Source organism: Colossoma macropomum, unplaced genomic scaffold, assembly GCF_904425465.1.
Source record: "Colossoma macropomum unplaced genomic scaffold, Colossoma_macropomum, whole genome shotgun sequence".
Lineage (NCBI taxonomy): Eukaryota > Metazoa > Chordata > Actinopteri > Characiformes > Serrasalmidae > Colossoma > Colossoma macropomum.
In genome coordinates, this window is record NW_023494805.1 from 37,464,961 (window position 1) to 37,484,012 (window position 19,052).

The following is a 19,052-nucleotide window of genomic DNA, read 5'->3' on the forward strand; positions in this document are numbered from 1 at the left end:
TGGACTTACATTTATAAGCGCTCAACTGGTTTCCTGATACGTTTAATCTGCAACGAGAAACTCAAACATTAAAACGTCGAGAGGATGAATTCAGCTTCTCTTTCGAATTCTCCCGTTCCACCTTAAATGGTGCAGCAGTTACATTCTGGCGTCTCCGGCACTATTTAAGATGGAACGGGCAAGTTCGAACAAGAAGCTGGCGAATGAGAAGCGACTTCAGCCTCCTAAGAAGTCGAACGTTCAGAGACATTTTACAAGAAAATATCTACATTTGGAGAAAAGTTTCCTGTTGGAGATGCGAGAAAAGTGGCTATAGCTGAGCTAAAGCTTAAAGCAGAGAAAAGTAAGTGTGTTTTCGTTTATATTATACTTTTAGCCTGTACTAGTATATCAGCACATACTGAGACATATATACAGTCAATATGGTAAAATGGACATACAATGTTGGGGCTCCTAAGGTAGTTGGGAGACAAAATGGCTTTTCTTAACGTTTGGGTTGCCGACCCCTGGGCTAGTGGGGTAACTGACCACATATATACACAATAAGTGCAATAATTATCGTTATGCCCAGAAATGTATTTTAAATTAACATAGGAGCATCGCAAAATTTTAACGTTCATTAAGAATGTGAAGATTTATGAATATGCATAATTATGCAAATTGTAAACACCCGCTTATTTCCCTGTTTCCAAGCCCCGCCCCTTCTCCCACTACGGTTACCTTTGGTGAATGGGAAATACAGACAGAGCTGATGAGATGGAGCAAAGCAGAAACAAAAACAAGCTCCTGCTGTTTAATCACATTAATAAGACCACCAGAGGTGAGCCCAAAGCAAGACTGAGTCTGAGTCAAGACCAAGACTTTGTAGTTAAGTCTAGACTGGATTAATTATAAAAATAAAAAGAAAGAAAAAAAAAACATGAAATTGGTTTGTAGGTCACTGTACATTCATTATCACTCATAATAGAAGAAACTGTATTGATACATATATTTTGTAATGTATAATATTAAATAATACACAGTCTAAAAACATTATTATCATTCTTAGTCCAACTTTCCATTCCTATTTTTGGAATCAAGTGATGGTTAAGGTTCTCAGAATCAGACACAACAGTGCTGGTGTTTAAACACTGTGTCCACTTGCTGTCCACTCTATTAGACACTCCTACCTTGTTGGCCCACCTTGAAGAGGTAAAGTCAGAGACAGTAGCTCATCTGTTGTTGGTCATCCTCTAGTGGTCACAGGACGCTGTTGGCTGGATATTTTTGGTTCTCAGTCCAGCAGTGACACTGAGGTGTTTAAAAACTCCAGCAGTACTGCTATGTCTGATCCACTCAGACCAGCACAACACACACTAACACACCACCACCATATCAGTGTTACTGCAGTGCTGAGAATGATCCACCACCCAAATAGTACCTGCTCTGTGGGGGTCCTGACCATTGAAGAACGGGGTAACAAAGTATGCAGAGAAACAGATGAACTACAGTCTGTAGTCGTAGAACTACAAAGTGCTCCTATGTGGTCAGTGGAGCATAGAGTGTATGGACAATGGACAATGAGTGTAGACACAAGGTTATGGCTGATCAGGCACAAAAGCAGCTAGTTCTAAAAAAAATAAATAAAAGTATAATATAAGACAAATTTACACAACTGATACTTCTAGTTTTGACCTGAAGCTAAGAAGCCAACATAGAGACCGAGACCTTTTTCTTAAATTACTTTTAATTTTCATACAATCTGTCATTATTCATTCCCACCATAGAAATCACAGTCTTCCCACATTGCCTCCCTCAGCAGCATTGTCAAGTGACGCCGCTTCCCACGTAACAATGTCCATTCACAGTTCGGCAGTGTCCACTCTGCCTTGCCAAGTGGTTTCAAATGAAGTAGCTGACTGTCAGTTGTACAGTGACTCGTTGTGAGGATGAAGTGTCAGAGAGAGTCAGCAGGCAATGAGGCAGCATAGTGTTGGACTGTTCTCTTCACATCCAAGTACCTTCCCGTGCCAGCCTCTACTACGTCCACTTCAGGCTCCCCCTCCTACAGACAACTGCAGCCTTATAGTTTACGGTAACAATACAGACTGTAGGTCATTCAAGGTCTCGTAAAAAGAAGGAAAAGGCAAAGCAATGGAGTCAAAGGGGAAAGAAATCAAAACCTCTTACAAAAAGGTCTGGAAATTTAATACACTAGCTGCACGTTGAGGATGCACAATCCTAACAAAAGCATTTTCTGATATTATTAGTGTAACAAATTTTACAGGAATAACTGGACTTGCACCACATCTAACCGATCAGCCTATACATGTCTGAAGTGTGTTCCCTTAGTTCTGCACTGGAGCTACGAGGCTACTGTACGCTCTTAAAGATGGTTCTTCCAAGGGTTCTTTGGTAAAAGGCAATGATTCCATTTAGAACCATGAGATCTTTGCAAACCATTTCATGCTTAAATGGTTCTTTGCATGGTGAAATGGCGAAATGGGTCTTCAGATTGATGGAGAATGTGTTCTAACCCTTTTTGTTGCTACATAGAACACATTCTCCATCAATCTGAGGAACCACTTCACCATGCAAAGAAGCATTTCAGCATGCAAAACGTTCTATATTGAACCCATGGTTCTAAATACACCATTGCCTTTACTAAAGAACCCTCAAAGAACCATCTTTTTTAAGTGTGTGGCTAACAAGTAACGGAAGCGTATACACTACTAATCAGCAGTGTGTCATTATATGCTAGTCTCAGAGAGGAATTCCACCAATTTTACAAAACGTCTGCATAATTAAACCGTTAAGATGTGACCATTCAATGTGTCATAATAGAGAAACTTGATGGGTCAGAAGTGTTTACTAGTGGCTCAGTGGTGCTGATAGGAACCGGACGTCTGAAGAGTTTCCTTCACAGGAAGTTACTACATGAAATGGTTATAAAAACACTGCATGATCAATCAATAAGTGCGTTTATATGCGCATAATAATCTGACAACGGCAGAAAATCAGATTTTGTCAGTAATCCGATCAACGTGTTAATATGCACTTGAGTAATTAGATAATGGGAAACTCCAGGTCTACATGAGTCAGACAGTAATCAGATTTCTGCTTTGCAACCAGGCAATAAACTCACAGAAGAAGACACGACGTAAGCGTAATGCAAAACTCAGACTTCCTGCCCGCAGCTATTTTTAAAACATCAACGCCACTTTACCTGAAAGTATGAACATACATCATCTGGAAGATGAAGAATATTTAAATCATTTCGTCAAGTAGTCGGTTTTAGTGTCGCTCCAAAAGTGCTTTGCTGCGTCTCGCGGCGACGCTGCTCGCTTATTTCCGGTACCGCTGTCTGTTTTCACACATATGCAGACTGAGAAATCCGGAAAGAAATCAGAGTAAGAGTTCACATGCACTGAGAAATCTGATTACTGAGCTAAAATCCAGCCTCTTTATCAGATTTCTTAATAGGATTTCTAGACCTTATTCTGATCTAAGCAATCAGAGTGTGCTGTTTACGTGACCATTTGAATAATCAGGTAACTACAGGAATCCGATTATGATCAGATTATTGAGTGCATGTAAACGCACTCATTGTTTTACGATTGTTCTGAGAAGACGTTTTGATCTAAAACACGTCATCTTATCACCACCGTCGGAAACAAAACCTCGTATCCCGAAAAACGGTAACTTTACAGGAGAAGCAAAAACTCAGCTTTGAATTGAAGTTAATGGAACTAGATTTTTTTCAGTACCTGTAAGTCCAATCATAATGAGATTTTAACAGAATGAAAAGGTTAACTGGCATTTTCAAATTATGGAAAAAGAGGAAAAATAACAAAAAAAACATAAGTTGTGACAACAATACAATTTCAAATCTACACTTTAAAAAACATGGTTCTTCAAGGGTTCTTCAGCAAAGAAAATGGTTGTATATAGTACCATGAACACTCAAAGAACCCTTTGCAGGATTAAATGTTTCTTTGCATTGTAAAATGGTTCTTCAGATTGGTGGAGAATACGTTGTAGATGCTTCTTTATAGAATCGTTTTGAAAATGGTTCTATACAGCACCAAAAAGGGTTCTTCTATTGTAACAAGCTTAATATCGTAACAATAGAAGAACCCTTTTCAAAAAGGTTCTTTATAGAACCATCTATGGCACATTCTCCACCAATCTGAAGAATCAATCCCTTTCATGATGCGAAGAACTCTATAATCATGCAAAAGGTTCTTTGAGTGTTCATGGTTCTTTATTAAAGAAAATGGTTCTATAAAGAGCCACTGAAGAACCATCTTTTTTTACAAGTGTACTCATGGCGTAAAGATACACGCAGAGCATTTTAAGGCAAAATAGTTCCCAGTTAAAACATATTTTTTCATATTTACTGCTACTTAGCCGTTATCAACATTACATATACAAACTCAGAAGTAGTGTAGGTTCTCTGGTTGTTATGGATAGGAAATAAAGCTGTAGGCATCAGCTGGTTCCTATCAGCACCACTGTGAAGAATCAAAGTCTAAGCTGCTCTACTATGAAACCATTTTACGTTAAACCACTCTGAATGACTGTTTACATCTCAAAGACTAAAGTAAGTCTTGAAGAAAATCATTTCAGTAATCATAAACAGACCTATGTAGCTTCTGACAATGTATGACACTGTTATCTATCATGGACACAAATAGAGAAAATTCAGGCGTCCAGGTAGCAGCTGTTTTTAGCTATGCGATGTGATTGTGTCTCATCATAGATAACAGTATGTATGTCACACATACACAGTGTCAGAACTTGATTGGATGTTCAAGGTAAAGTAAAACACTGTGAATATGGTTTTTCCGTTAATGCAAAAGAAGGCGACTAAAGAAAAGGCTTCTCTGTTTTTTTCTTCTAGGTGAAAATTTCACACGATACAGGTATTACGACAAAGGCACGGAGTCCCTTCTAGCAGCGAGAGAGACAAAACAACACAAATGTAGTGACCCTACTGAGTGAAGAAGCGCCTAAGCACTGAGTGAAGAGGGCGCTTCCGGCCAGCGTCCTCGGAAGCGGCTCTCATTTGAGGTCCAGGACCATGGAGGACGGGTGCTCCAGGTAAGAGCGCCACAGGTTCGAGAAGCGGCACATTGTGGCCCCGTCGATGACCCGGTGGTCAGCTGACCAGCTGATGTTCATGATATGAGCCTTGACCACCTCGCCACGGGAGTTAAACCTGGGCAGCACCTTCAGGAGAGGAGAGTGACAGCGTTACAAGTCCAAATAAACAGTTCCATGAGGCTCTTTTTTAAAATATACTACTGCCAGGCAGAATTTACAGTCCTACACATGCAGACTGAGCCACTTTGTCTTAAATTAAATACATATCTGATATCAAGTGTAGCCCATGTTTACCAGGTCACAACTGTAATACTGTCTTATGCAAACATTTGGGTGCCCTGGTCAAATTTTATTTTTTGTTTGGTTTTTTTGGTCTTCTAATCGCAAATAAGTAAACACATCCTCTACAGGTAAACAAACTGAAATATGGTATTTTTCTGCACGGTTTCATGTACAGTTTCTGTTTATCTGCTGAATTTTACATATTAGGGGGGAAAAAGAGGCATTTAACCAACTTTTGCACGCCTCATTTTATGCCAACACAGCCCCGCTGGTGACATCCTGTATAAACAGAAATAAAGCGTGGCCACGACTTAGTAAGTCATGCGACTTAGTAAGGTGTGGGAATGAGATCCTAATGCGTGGCCACGACTTAGTAAGGCATGGGAACGAGATCCTAATGTGTGGCCACGACTTAGTAAGGACTGTGGGAACGAGATCCTAATGCGTGGCCATGACTTAGTAAGGCGTGGGAATGAGATCCTAATGCATGGCCACGGCTTAGTAAGGAATGGGAACGAGATCCTAATGCGTGGCCACGACTTAATGAGGCATGATCTCATTCCCACACCTTACTAAGTCGTGGCCATGCATATGGATCTCGTTCCCATGTGTTACTAAGGCGTGGCCACACATTATTTTTATTGATATGGGATGTCACCAGCAGGGGATCTGTATATGCCTTTAATTTTTTTCAATTGGTTAAATTAAACAAATAAACAATAACTGTGCATGAAAATATACAGGAGGGTGTTCCCTGTAGAGCACGTGTCAGTCTCCAGTCCTCGCAGGCCACAGGTCACTGAATTCATAAGATAAGGGTAAACGCTAATCTCCATAGCACTTCAGCCCGGAAGGTCCCTCAGTTTGACATGCCTGCTGTAGAGGATGTGTTGACTTATTTCACTTCAATAAAACAGGTAATTTGCCCCGGGGTGCTGAAACTTTTGATTAACACTGTAATACCACTGTGCCTTGGGAAAGACTACATTCAGATTTCAGATATTTATAGATACAGTACATGACAGACAACATTTTATCATTCAATTTAGGACAAAGTGGCTTGAAAACTGTTTTAGATCAGTCTAGATTTGAAAAAAATAAAAGGATTTGTTTCTTTTCAACCCTGAAATGTCAATGTAAGTGTCTTCCCTGCTTTAATGCTGCTTTAGGGTGCTACTTGGAAGGCTGTGTATATCAGATTGGAGATTTTTCAAAATTTCTGCCTAATTCAGAGTGGTCTGATGTGAAATGCTCTATTTTGGAGAAACTTATTGTCAGAATTGTTCACAGTGGTGGTGATGGGAACCAGACGTCTGAGGAGTTTAATGCCTCTGAAAGCTCCCTCACAGACAGTTATATTACATTGCTGTAATATAGTTCTGAGATGATTTTATCCTGAAACATTTTTACAAAAATAAATAAATGAAAAAATTATGGCGGAGGGATACATGCAGGGTATTGTAAGGCAAAACAGTTGCCAATAAAAAAATATTTTTTCACATTTTCTACTATTTTACCATCATCATCACATATAAAACTCAAAAGACTCATGCAGGTTCACAGGATGCTTTGAATAGTAAATAAAATGGCTATATTTGTGTTGTAGACATGGTGACCTCTGGTTCCTATCACCACCACTGTAAAGAAATCTGAGTCTGTACGTTTCTCTACAATGAACCATTTCACACCAAACCACTCTGAATGACACTGTTTACATCTCCATTGAATTATGCAGAAATGAGCTGGATCAGTTGTGCTAAATCTAACACTGAGATGAGCAGGATACTCCAGGGTCACAGCTGGGAACCAGTGAACTGAATCTAGAGCCCGTTTGAAGTAAGGATGGACGTAAAAGTCTGGCTATAATCCCTTCAGGTATGTGGATGCTCTTTATTAAATGGTGATGAAAGTCCGCTGGCTCACCTGGATCTTTCCCAAAGCGCCGATGGCCACCTCCGGGGGCAGAATCACCGGCTTGGTGTAGGTGCCTCCGATCTAAGCCAGAAAACATTAGAAACGAATGAAGCCACAGGAAGCAGGTCGTTCTGTCCCGAGTCTCTTATCAGCACCCGTCACTCTTCTGTTCCAGCATCGGCTCGTGCACAGGACACGAGGTTCTACTGGAGCCAGCAGAAATGACTTTTCATGCTGAAAGCCCACAGTGACGCAGGAGCTTGTGATGCAAGCCAAATCTACCACAGCTGACTCAACTCTCCACCAGCCTCTGCTCAAGGTCAGCCGAAAACGCTGCTTTAACAAAACGCTCTGTGACCAGTTCAGGGCTAAGAGGGCTTAACACTTTTGAGGGCCTTTTTTCAGAACTTTCGGAAGAATAAGAATAATCCGGATTTGTTAATGCACCGCTGTTATCCAAATCTGCAAGATCTTATGCATGATTTCCAAAACAGTGGCAGGATCGCTCTGAGGTGGGACCCAACTGCTCATGTCTGGTTAAGATGTCATTTCTCAAATATGTGTCGGACTCGGGTTGGGTTCAAATTCCACATTTGGGTTCTCACAGTCCATCTCCCACTTTTAAGAGATTTTAACCAGCGAGTTACAACGTATTACGTTACTACGTTTGGTGGTAATGTGTCTAATTACCTTTTCAATGTAAATAACAATTATATTTGTGATTTAATACTACAAAATTTGGGACTCTCGAGTGGCGCAACCATCTAGGTGTTGTCGAGTTCGATCTCTGGTGTTGCTACAGCCATCCGTGGCTGGGACACCAAGAGAGCATAACTGACCTCGCTCTCTCTGGGTGGGTAGGATGGTCCCCCTTCTTTCCGATCACTCAGCACGATGCTAGTCAGCGCAGATGTCTGTTAGCTGACGTAACAACTGGCGGTTGGTGCTTTCCTCCGAGCTGTCCAGTGACGATGATTTCAAAAAGATGAGAGCCGCTTCACAGGTCTCGGAGGAAGCATGTGCTGGCCTTCACCCTCCTAGTGCTGGGTGGTATAGTGTGATTGGGGGAGTCCTAACTAGTGGGTGAAATTGGAGACGACTAAATTGGGAGAAATCTAGGAAAAAATAAATAAATTAAAAATTACTGAAATGTAAATGGGCTCGTTACTCATTACTTTTGTCTTGCGTGAAAATATTAATGGACAACTGTAAACTACAGCAGACAAATGCAGCTGGTTCCTCCAGTTTCCGTTTATGATCTGACATCACCCGACATCACAGTGGCACAATAAATGAGCAAATCAATCTGCATTAGCCCACAATGGCCAACAGTTTGGGCAACATGAGCAGTCTTAGAAATATGGGCATTGTTTTTCTCTCCTTCAAGGACAAAAATATACCGGTGAGCTGGAGTCTCTATGCAGATCTGAGAACTGTATGTTGCACTCGGGTCAGTTTCGGACAGAACTTTGTCTGAAAAGTAACCGCAATCTTCTGAAGCACCTGGTAAAACACACTTCTACAAAGCTAATCAAAAAAGACCCCAGTGCTAGCGCTGCTGACCAAACAGTCCCTCCACCCAAACAGCCAAGGCTTGATTTAAATCCAAGAACTGGTCTGGACAGTCTGGTAGCCAGACAGAACTAAACAGACTGACTGCCAGGTATGTAGTGGAAGACATGCAACCTACGTCATCTGTCAGAATATCAACATTTAGAAGTAACGCAAAACTTACTTTCCCTTGTAACTAATTACTTTTCTATGCAGTAATTGGTAAAGCAGTTCAGTTACTTCTGAAAGACCTGTGACCTGTAACTAATCACTCATTTGCAGTAACACTGCTCCTCACTGCAGTGGTCACCAACCGTCCGCCTGGAGATCTACTTCTGCAGAGTTTAGTTCCAACCTCAATCGAGGACTCCTGAAGATGTTAATTAGCTGGAGGAGGTGTGGCAGATTATGGTTGGGACTGCACTCTGCAGGAAGGTAGATCTCCAGGACCAGAGTTGGTGACCACTGCCATATTGCCCACTTACCAGTGAGGACCATGAGTTTAGTTTTAGACACAATTTTGTACTCGGGTCAGTTTGGGACAGAATTTTGTATTTGGGTCAGTTTCAGACAGAATTTTGTACTTGGGTCAGTTTTGGACAGAATTTTGTATTCAGGTCAGTTTCAGACAGAACTGTGTTATACTCGAGTCAGTTTCAGACAATGTTGTTGAAGTCGGGTCAGTTTCAAACAGAATGTTGTACTCGGGTCAGTTTTGGACACAATTTTGTCGGGCTAAGTTTGGACTCAAACACTGCCTGTTTTTCGGTTCATTTTGGGCTCGGACAGAAAAATTCTTGGGCTGTATTTGAGTTTGAACCTGATTATATTATATGATTATAAAGCCTTATTTGGTGCGTTAAGACCTGACGCCATCTTTTGGTCAAGAGCTGAACTACATGCTTAGAGAAGCATTATGTGCCACATTTAAAGTCCATTTGTTCAAAAATTAAGTATATGAATATGAATGCTTTACTACACAGTTACACAATGTCTAACAACCAGCACTGTTCAGAATTCACCTTTAATTCACTGTTTCACTCGGTTCAAATTATCCTCCCTTTTCAAAGAATCACTCTATCTTTGTTGCTGCGTTGAGTTTTTATACCTTTTTAATCCGTAGACAAGCCACAGATGACCTACTTCATCCTAAATTCACAATCTTTATCTAATTGATTCCATTATCTTCTAAGCCTTTATCTTATTTATTCCTTAAATTCAAATTTAAAGTGATCAATTTGTGAAATTTGATTAAAAAAATTTAAAAATTAGTTTTCTGGCTAATGAAGCTAAGAAATAGTAAGTCTAACAGACTTGCATATGTAGTTTCTGACACCGTATGACGTACTGTTACTAATAAAGTGGACAAAAGTACAGACAAAGGCTTCAAGATGATGCTTATAGATAACAGTATGTCATACATTGTGAGAAACCACACAAGTAAGTCTATTTGAGATTACTTAACAACTCTGCATGGTTTGCAGTAATTAAGTTATGGTTTAGGCACAAAAATGACTTGGTAGCCACGTTAGCCGTGTAGCTTTAGTGTAACAACATTTTTTTTTACTCACTCAGAGTAAATCTATCCTAATAGCTGACCTTATTTTTGTACAAAAAAGCCCAGATCACCCATTAAAGCTCACCGAGCCGATGTTGGAGAGCGTGAAGGTTCCCCCGGTCAGGTCAGCCGTGCCCAGCTCTCCTGCTGAGCCCAGAGCCTGAAGGCGGTTCAGCTCCACTGCGATATCAAACACACTCAGAGCCTGCACGCCCTTCACATTAGGCACCAAGAGGCCCTGAGGGGTGTCCATGGCCAGGCCGATGTTATGAGACCCCTGAGAGGAACACAAAGTTCAAAGTGATCAGGTGGTCAAACTTTGCGTTTGGCCTCAAAATCTCTCTTTCTTCCTTTTCATCTTCTTTACAGCAGCTTGTGGTCAGATATTACGGACATACATGAGACAGACTGGGACTTGCCTTGTAGATGATGTTCTGGCAGCCTTCATCGACTGAAGCATTGAGAATGGGGAACTGCAGAAGGCCAAGTGAAGCCGCCTAAAAAAAACACAGCATCGCATCACGACCACAGCTTCACCACAAACAAATGCAGTCAACTCTTAAAAACAGACCAGCGTGAAGAGGAGAACGTGTAACCCAACAACTATGAAGTGTACTCAAAACCAAAAAGACCTAATAAATAAGATCTGATCTGACGTAAGGGAGAACAGGGCGTGGCCTAATGCATTTAGATTTTCATTAATTACATCAAAAGTATTTGAACATGATGTTCTTAATATAAGAAATCTATACATCTCTACTGCTAATAAAACCTTTAACTTCGTTTCCAGCACCTTCCGTCTCTGAGCAATTCAGCTGAAAGTTGCAGTAACAGACTAAGGGGCTGTTTGTAACAGTGACTGAAAAGTCTGGTAAGGCTACGTTCACACAGCAGGTAAAAGTGGCCCAAATCTGATTTTCTCACCAAATCCGACGCTAGTCTGAACAGATCAGCTCCTAAACTGACCCGCATGCGCAAAAGAACAGAGCTTCACGCGGCTCATCCAGAGGTAAACAATCACGACCGCCAACGAACCACAGTCGCTCCGGAGGATCAGCTTCATCTTCACCAGCATCACAGGAGCCATCATGAAGCTTCACTGACTGACAGCTGGGCTCATCACCCAGAATGTGTTCGAGCTCACTGTAAAAAGGGCGCGGTCACTTCTTTGGCTCGCGTCCTCGGATTCTTTAAACTTTGCTTTCAGACTTTTAACTGTTCTTTGACGCTGCAGCCTCGTTCTCCTGCGGTGCGTTCGGACATTTCTTTCTAAATCTCTTCGAATATGGAGGGGTTTGATGAGTCTCTTCTAATTTTTGTACAGAAACATCAGCCTAAATGTTTATGAGTCTCAGCAGAGCGAAATGATGACGAATGTGGCGCTGGACTGACGTAAAAGTCGCATGAATTCCGATCTGGCTGTTCAGACTGAGTCACATTGCTGCAGATCGGATACGTATCGGATTTTAGTACCACATATGAAAGCGTCTCAAATCGGAATTGAAAATGTCAGATTCAGTGTGTTTTGCTGTTCACACTGCCACACAGACACACATCTGTGTCACATTAAGAAAAAGATTATATGGATTAGAAAATAATACTGCATAATAATATACACATAATTCAGCAACTCATCGAAAATGGAAATCACTTATGAAAATTTGTTTGGCCAAAATACGGCAACATATCTGTCCAACTGCTTTGAAAGTTTGTAGATGAAGTTGCTACAGGAAATATGTAAAAACATCTAAAAATATGTTCTACTTCAACCTTCTTAACTACATTAAACTCAGAAATAAAGGTACTAAACTGTCACTGGGTCAGTTCCCCTCTTGTCACTGGGGTGGTTCACTCAAGGGTACATCTCAGTACCTTTAGTCAGGGAACATAACTGAACCATAATCCACTGAATGATATTTTCTAAGCTGTACTGACTCCACACACCCCGTCTCGTCTCCAGGCTTTTATTTTACTGTTCTGTTTTAAAACATTAGATTATGAAAAGGTACAAATACGAACTTTTCACCTGGAAAAACCTATTTAAGGTACAAAATTGGACCCTAAAACCACTGTTGCACCTTTGAGGGAACATTACACTGTTTGTACCTTGATGAACGAAAAATTTACCTGCACAGAACCTTTATTTCTAACAGTGTATATATGAATACTATGCAAATTATATGTGGACATTAGCCTGCATTAAAGGGAGAGCCTGCACAGAAATGCTACTCTAAGTCACACGGACATTAAGTCAAATTACTCTTAATACTAATTTACATATAGAAAGACTCATACATAAACAATGTAAATTAGCGCTAAGAGGACAATTTGGCTGAAATTCATGTTGCGTGTAGTTACCAATAATCAGGTTCAAGTAGAACATACTTTTGGTCACTTTCCTGTTTTCCCAGAGCAACGTCACCTCTGAATTTTGACAGATGTTTCTCAGATTCACCTTGTAAGCAAAGGAGAAACATCTGTGCGAATCGTACCTTGATAAAGAAGGGCATGTAGCTGAGTTTGACTCCCCGAGATTCAGTCAGTCCTTTCAGTTCTGAGCGCAAGCGCACCAACTCGGTCAGGTCCACTTCATCGCAGTAACCTAAGTGTGGGATCTTCAGAGCAGCAGTCATGGTCTTCACCATGACCTTCTGGAAGCCTGTGAAGTATAAATAAATCTCTGTTGCAGCGATGCTAAGTTGCTCTAGCTATCAATCAGTCACTGAACAGAAGTCTAAACAAAACCATAGCCTTTACGAAAGAACCATTAAAGACCATCTTTTTAAGTGTGGACATGAGCAATGACAGACAAAAGCAGTTGAAAGTCACCGTTGAGGGGCTCTGTCCTGTCTTTCCCCGTGAAGACAGGCCTCTGAACAGCAGGCGGGGGGCTCGGGGCTGGTTTCTTCTCTATGGCCGGAGCCACTGGAGGCGCCGGCTGCTTCACGTCATCGTAGGGGAGAATGGCTCCTGTCTGCTTGGCCAAAAAGTTCAGGATGTCCTCCTTCAGGATGCGTCCATCCTTTCCCGTCCCCACCACCTCGCTCAGCTTAATCTGACAGAAAGAGAAATGGACGCGACTTAAAATGCACTAGCTGTGTAGCAGAGGTCAGTTTGATTCCAGGCTGTGCCATGTGGTGTGTGTGGGGTGAAGTGGCTAAAAAGTCTAAATAGAAGCTTCCAGCATTCAGAGCAGCAGCATCATTGGTGACCGTCATATCGCTGTTGTCGGAAGAAAACCTCATAATCCAAAATGGTAACTTCACAGAAAAAAAAGGAAAAACATACTTTACTTTTAATGTAAGTCAATGGAACCAGACGTCTTTCTGAGTCATTTTGGGCCATTTCTTTTAGTCCGTTCATTATGAAATTTACACACAATGTAAAAGACCAACAGGTATTTTCAAATTACGTCAAAAACTGAAAAACAACAAAAATGGAGATACAAGGTTTTTGTCCGGCAGCGATATTTCTAAGCATTTTGGGCCACTGAGCATTAAAGTAGTTTAAAAATGTATCATAACGAACTTCATATACAGTTATTTTGTTGATTTTATAAATAAAAATAATTTAACACAATCTCTACAGAGAACTGAACTTTTTAGTACACATTATGGCTTATTTGCTAATTTTAACATGTTGGGGAACAAATTTAAAACATACAATGTGGCAGAAAATGATGGCACATTTTACATCTCATGTTTTATTATCTTCCAATATGTCTACATTTCACAGATAAATGCCATGTGTTCTCTATAGAGGCTGTTTTCACTTATTTCCCCTAAGAATCACTACATGTTTCAAATGTAGTTTAGAACATGTTGGTCAAATGTAGTTTAGAACTGTTTTTAAGTGCTGATGATATCCACAGTGTGCTCAGAAAAGCATATTTAGACAAAATGTGACCTAATTTATCCCGATAACAATAAATATTGTCTTTCTGCTCAGCTCTGGTGTGAAGCCTTAGATTTCTCTGATATCTCTGTAAAGTGAGAGGCAGAAATTGTTGAGAACGTATTTACAACGAAACTATGTACGTTTTGGGGATTTGGAGCCCTCTCTGGTGGAAATATGGAATTGCAAACAATGTTGAGAGAACATTTTCAGAATCCAAAATTCAGAACAACTGACCAATTGTGCTCACACACAGACAAAACTGACCTCCTCATTTAACCCATCTGTGCAGTGAAACACCCACATACACTCTAGTGAACACACACACTAGGGGGCAGTGAGCACACTTGCCCAGAGTGGTGGGCAGCCCTTCCCACGGGACCTGGGGAGCAGCTGGGGGTTAGGAGCTTTGCTCAAAAGGCATTTTAGTCATGTCTGGTCAACTCAGGGGATCAAGCTAGTGACCTTCTGGTCACAAGGCTGGTACCCTAACCTCCAGCCCATGACTGCCCCCTTAAATTATGCATCATCGGTTGTGTTCCAGACCCCCATAATGATGAATTGTGAAAAGTAGACGAGTATGAATCTGACTTTTGTGAGTGCGCTGAAAGAGTATTAGAAGAGACTCTACTAACGTCATCATATCTTTATCAGTATAATGTTGATTTTGCATTTGAGAGCTAAACATGAGCCGGACCCTCTTTCGACCCAGTGTGTGTGACGTTAATATGTAAAGATGTATAACGTGGTCTCAGAACCTCCCGCAAAATCCGTCCCGGTACCTCTGACTATTTCAGGCTTTACAGGGAGACTCACAGCGCTGCACGCTCACCATATTATAGTGTGTTCTTTTTGTATCTGAGCCTACGAGTGTTTGGAAAATTCTTTTCAGCATCACAAACATATTATAAACATTCAGATGAACCCCTTTGTTGGAGAACCTACATTGTTCTCCATGGCTAGGCGCCGTACGGCAGGTGTAGCCTGGGTCTTGTGGCCTTTAATCTGTTGGTGCGTGTGCTCGTGTGACACCGCTGGCGTCTTCACCACGTCCTCCTCAGGAGCGCCCTCTGCAGGACACAGAGACAAATGTCACCTATCAGTAAAAAACAAACATTTAGTAATTCGTCTAAAGGGGTGCAGACGCAGCTTGCCTTGCTCCCTGTCTGTCTCGATGTCCACCAGTGGAGATCCAACCAGGGCAACAGCGTCCACATCGTAGTACAGCTTGCGTATGATTCCGTCGTAACGGCTTGTAATCGTGACCGATGCTTTGTCACTTTGGACCTCACAGATGCTGTCGAACTGCGACACCTTGTCCCCCTCCTTCACATACCTTCGCAGAGAGAGAGGGACGGATTCAGCCACAGCAGGAGGGGTCATTTGAGAATATTAAGACTACTGAAAGGAAGATGTTACAGCGTACAGCACAGAGCAAAACTATCTAATGTACTTTAATTATTAGGAAATATATTCATATAATGCATTGGTTCCTGCTGCAAACTTGAAAAGACTTAAAACAGTAGTCTATCCTTAACATACTGGGGCAAAACTTCCATATATGGTGCATTAATTCAATGTACAAAAGAGTTACTCTAGTAAGGCTGATGGCTGAGCCACCACTGTGGACGTACCACTCTTTTACGGTCACCTCCATGATGCCCTCTCCTATGTCTGACAGTTTGAACTGAAGAACTTGTCCAGATGCCACTGCAGAGAGAAGTAACATTCTAAATTAACTGAACTACTGCATGATATATGTAACTATATGAAAAGTAAAGCAGCAAAGCAGTTATTATACATATAATAGCGTCCATTTTTTTCCTATAGGGGAGACAATACGTGCTATAAGTCATACAGTCAAATGAAAAGTGTGGACACCCCTGATCAAATTATGATTTGGTGATTTTCTACAGAGAACACACTTAAATATGGCATTTTTCTGCAAATGTTAGAGCGCAATTTCTATTTTATATCGGTGGATGGATTGTATACTTACTTTATTACTAATTTGTATTTATTTTTATTACCAATCAGCTTAATAGTTTATAATAGTTTCCTTATTTTTATAATTGTATTTTCTCTCTCTCTCTCTCTCTCTCTCTCTATATATATATATATATATATATATATATATATACAGATAGATATATGTATATATAAATTTTATTACATATTATTATTTTAGTAATGTTTTTTTATTAAATTGAACTAATCAATCATTTAAACTAATCAAATTAATCAATCACCCATTACAAAACTGACTGTGTGTTTTTCCTTTCTTTCTTTCCTTTTTCTTTCCTTTTATACTGACGCTGTTTGCTATCCGGTGTTGACCAGAGGAGGATGGGTTCCCCTTCTGAGTCTTGGTTCCTCTCAAGGTTTCTTCCTGTTTCTCTTAGGGAGTTTTTCCTTGCCACTGTCGCCACTGGCGACGCTCATGGGGGCTCGGACCCGGATTTCTTTCTGTAATGCTGATTTCCTTGTAAAGCTGCTTTGTGACAACACCTGTTGTAAAAAGCGCTATATAAATAAACTTTACTTACTACTTACTTTTCTACTTTATCTTTTTTTACTCTTACCCTAGTGAGTTTATTTGTTTACTTTTATTACTAATTTGTATTTATATTTTATTACTAATCTGCTTAATAGTTTTAATTGGTCATCCTGATTTGCCTTATTTTTATTTCCTAATTGTTATTTTATGTACTTTTTATAATAATTTCTTGGTCATATTTTATTTTCTTTACTCCACTTTCACATCACAAACATTTACTCTTTTCAACCCCTTCTTTTTTGTATAGTGCTCAGCCACACTGTGTACTCGACTTCAAATAAAGCCTGACTGACTGATTGCTGTCCACTGAGCTGTGTTCCAGTACAGTGCAGGTTCAGTAAGACTGAGAACACATTTGTAGAGAATTAACTGACGCACTATGAGATTAAGGCACGTACCACAGCTCGTTCTGAAGGCTCTCCACTGCTGAGAGATGCAGAGTGAGGGGTGATGGTGGACAGCCTGGTCCAGCTGGAGTCGCGGACATGGCTTAAAGCAGCGGGACGCAATCTGAGGCTGTGAATGAAAAGATGAGCATAATCAGCACTGAACTGTCCAGCTGCCTTCTGCCGAAATAAAACTGTTGTCCTCAGCTACGGTTTGTTGCAAATAGCAACAAATAGTGGAACAGGACAAAGGGGTGACCTCAGTGTCCACTGCAAAATGCTGCTAGAGACTCACACAGCACATGTACTCATACCTCCACAGGACCCCCACAGAGCAGGTATTATTTAGGTGGTGGGTCATTCTCAGCACTGCAGTAACACTGACATGGTGTTGGGGTGTTAGTGTGTGTTGTGCTGGTCTGAGTGGATCAGACACAGCAGTGCTGCTGGAGTTTTTAAACTCTGTGTCCACTCACTGTCCACTCTATTAGACACTCCTACCTTGTCAGTCCACCTTGTAGATGTAAAGTCAGAGACGACAGCTCATCTGCTGCTGCACAGTTTGTGTCGGTCATCCTCTAGTCCTTCATCAGTGGTCACAGGACGCTGCCCACAGGACGCTGGGATATGTTTGGTTCTCAGTCCTGCAGTGACACTGAGGTGTTTAAAAACTCCAGCAGCACTGCTGTGGCTGATCCACTCGTACCAGCACAACACACACTAACACAAAACCTTCACGTCAGTGTTACTGCAGTGCTGAGAATGACCCACCACCCAAATAGTACCTGCTCTGTGGGGGTCCTGACCACTGAAGAACAGGGTAGCAAAGTATGCAGAGAAACAGATGGACTACAGTCTGAAACTGTAGAACCACAAAGTGCTCCTATACGGTCAGTGGAGCTGATAAAATGGACAATGAGTGTAAAAAAACAAGGAGCTGGTTTTAATTTTAATGTTATGACTGGTGTATTCACTGCCTTCTCATTCGAATTTCCCGGTCCACCTTAAATAACGCTGAAGCGGCGCTCTCTCCTGTACAGCGTTCAATGGAACTGCTGCACCGTTTAAGGTGGACCGGAATGAGAGAGGAGAGGAAAGTAAGACTCGTCTACTTTTCGCAAGCAGAACTCAGTGCCGCGCTGCAGTTATGTTTACAGTTATGCACGAAATAACTTAGTTTACTGCAAATATCATCCACAAAACTGTTACATCTGCACAGCTTGTGTGTGTAAGTTTACCAAAAGTCTCAGGACCCTCAGAGACCGCACTGTTCCCACCGCCGCCATCTTCACCCTCCACTCACACCAAGATGCTTGCTGGAGCAAGAAGCGCTACTCGGGGCGAAAAAAGTCAGAACAGTGTCGATCTGTAATTATTTAATTTCATGCACCGAACCTCATTTTGTTATAAAAATTATATTGTCAGTTTAACTTGTTTTGCAGCCAAAGCGATAATTTAGTGGTCTTACAGCCCAGACACAATCTTTTATCTCGCGATAAGTAGCCATACGCGTGAACGGAAACTTTCCGGAGTGAACCCTCTTGTAAAACGACTCTTTGTGGCTCGGTTTTGGTCTGATGACGACACGCTCACGCCCCCGGTGATCAACCAATCATTTCGCTTTATTTGTCTCGAAAGTTAAATAAATAATAAAAGTATCATTTATGAATGGCTCCCAGCGAAAGTAATAAATATAATAATGAAATAATTATATGAGAGTATTACATTACATTATAACTATGTAATTAACAGCTCGTAGGAAATTAACAATATGGCGTAAATAACAGATCATTGAGAGTTTTTTTATATTAAGACGTGAAAACAT

The 19,052-nt window shown here is 41.0% G+C and overlaps 1 protein-coding gene across 1 annotated transcript; it reads right to left on the reverse strand.

Moving 5' to 3' along the window:
- Positions 1 to 1,708: 1,708 nt before the first annotated feature.
- LOC118825917 (lipoamide acyltransferase component of branched-chain alpha-keto acid dehydrogenase complex, mitochondrial-like) lies at positions 1,709 to 18,556 on the reverse strand. The gene is made up of 11 exons (XM_036596782.1): positions 18,466 to 18,556; positions 17,240 to 17,357; positions 15,919 to 15,994; positions 15,439 to 15,620; positions 15,230 to 15,354; positions 13,220 to 13,445; positions 12,883 to 13,049; positions 10,810 to 10,887; positions 10,476 to 10,667; positions 7,291 to 7,362; positions 1,709 to 5,211 (listed from the first exon to the last, which is right to left on the reverse strand). Exons 1-11 carry the CDS (start codon positions 18,511 to 18,513, stop codon positions 5,044 to 5,046), a joined length of 1,452 nt encoding a protein of 483 aa, XP_036452675.1. The 5' UTR covers positions 18,514 to 18,556; the 3' UTR covers positions 1,709 to 5,043.
- Positions 18,557 to 19,052: the final 496 nt, after the last annotated feature.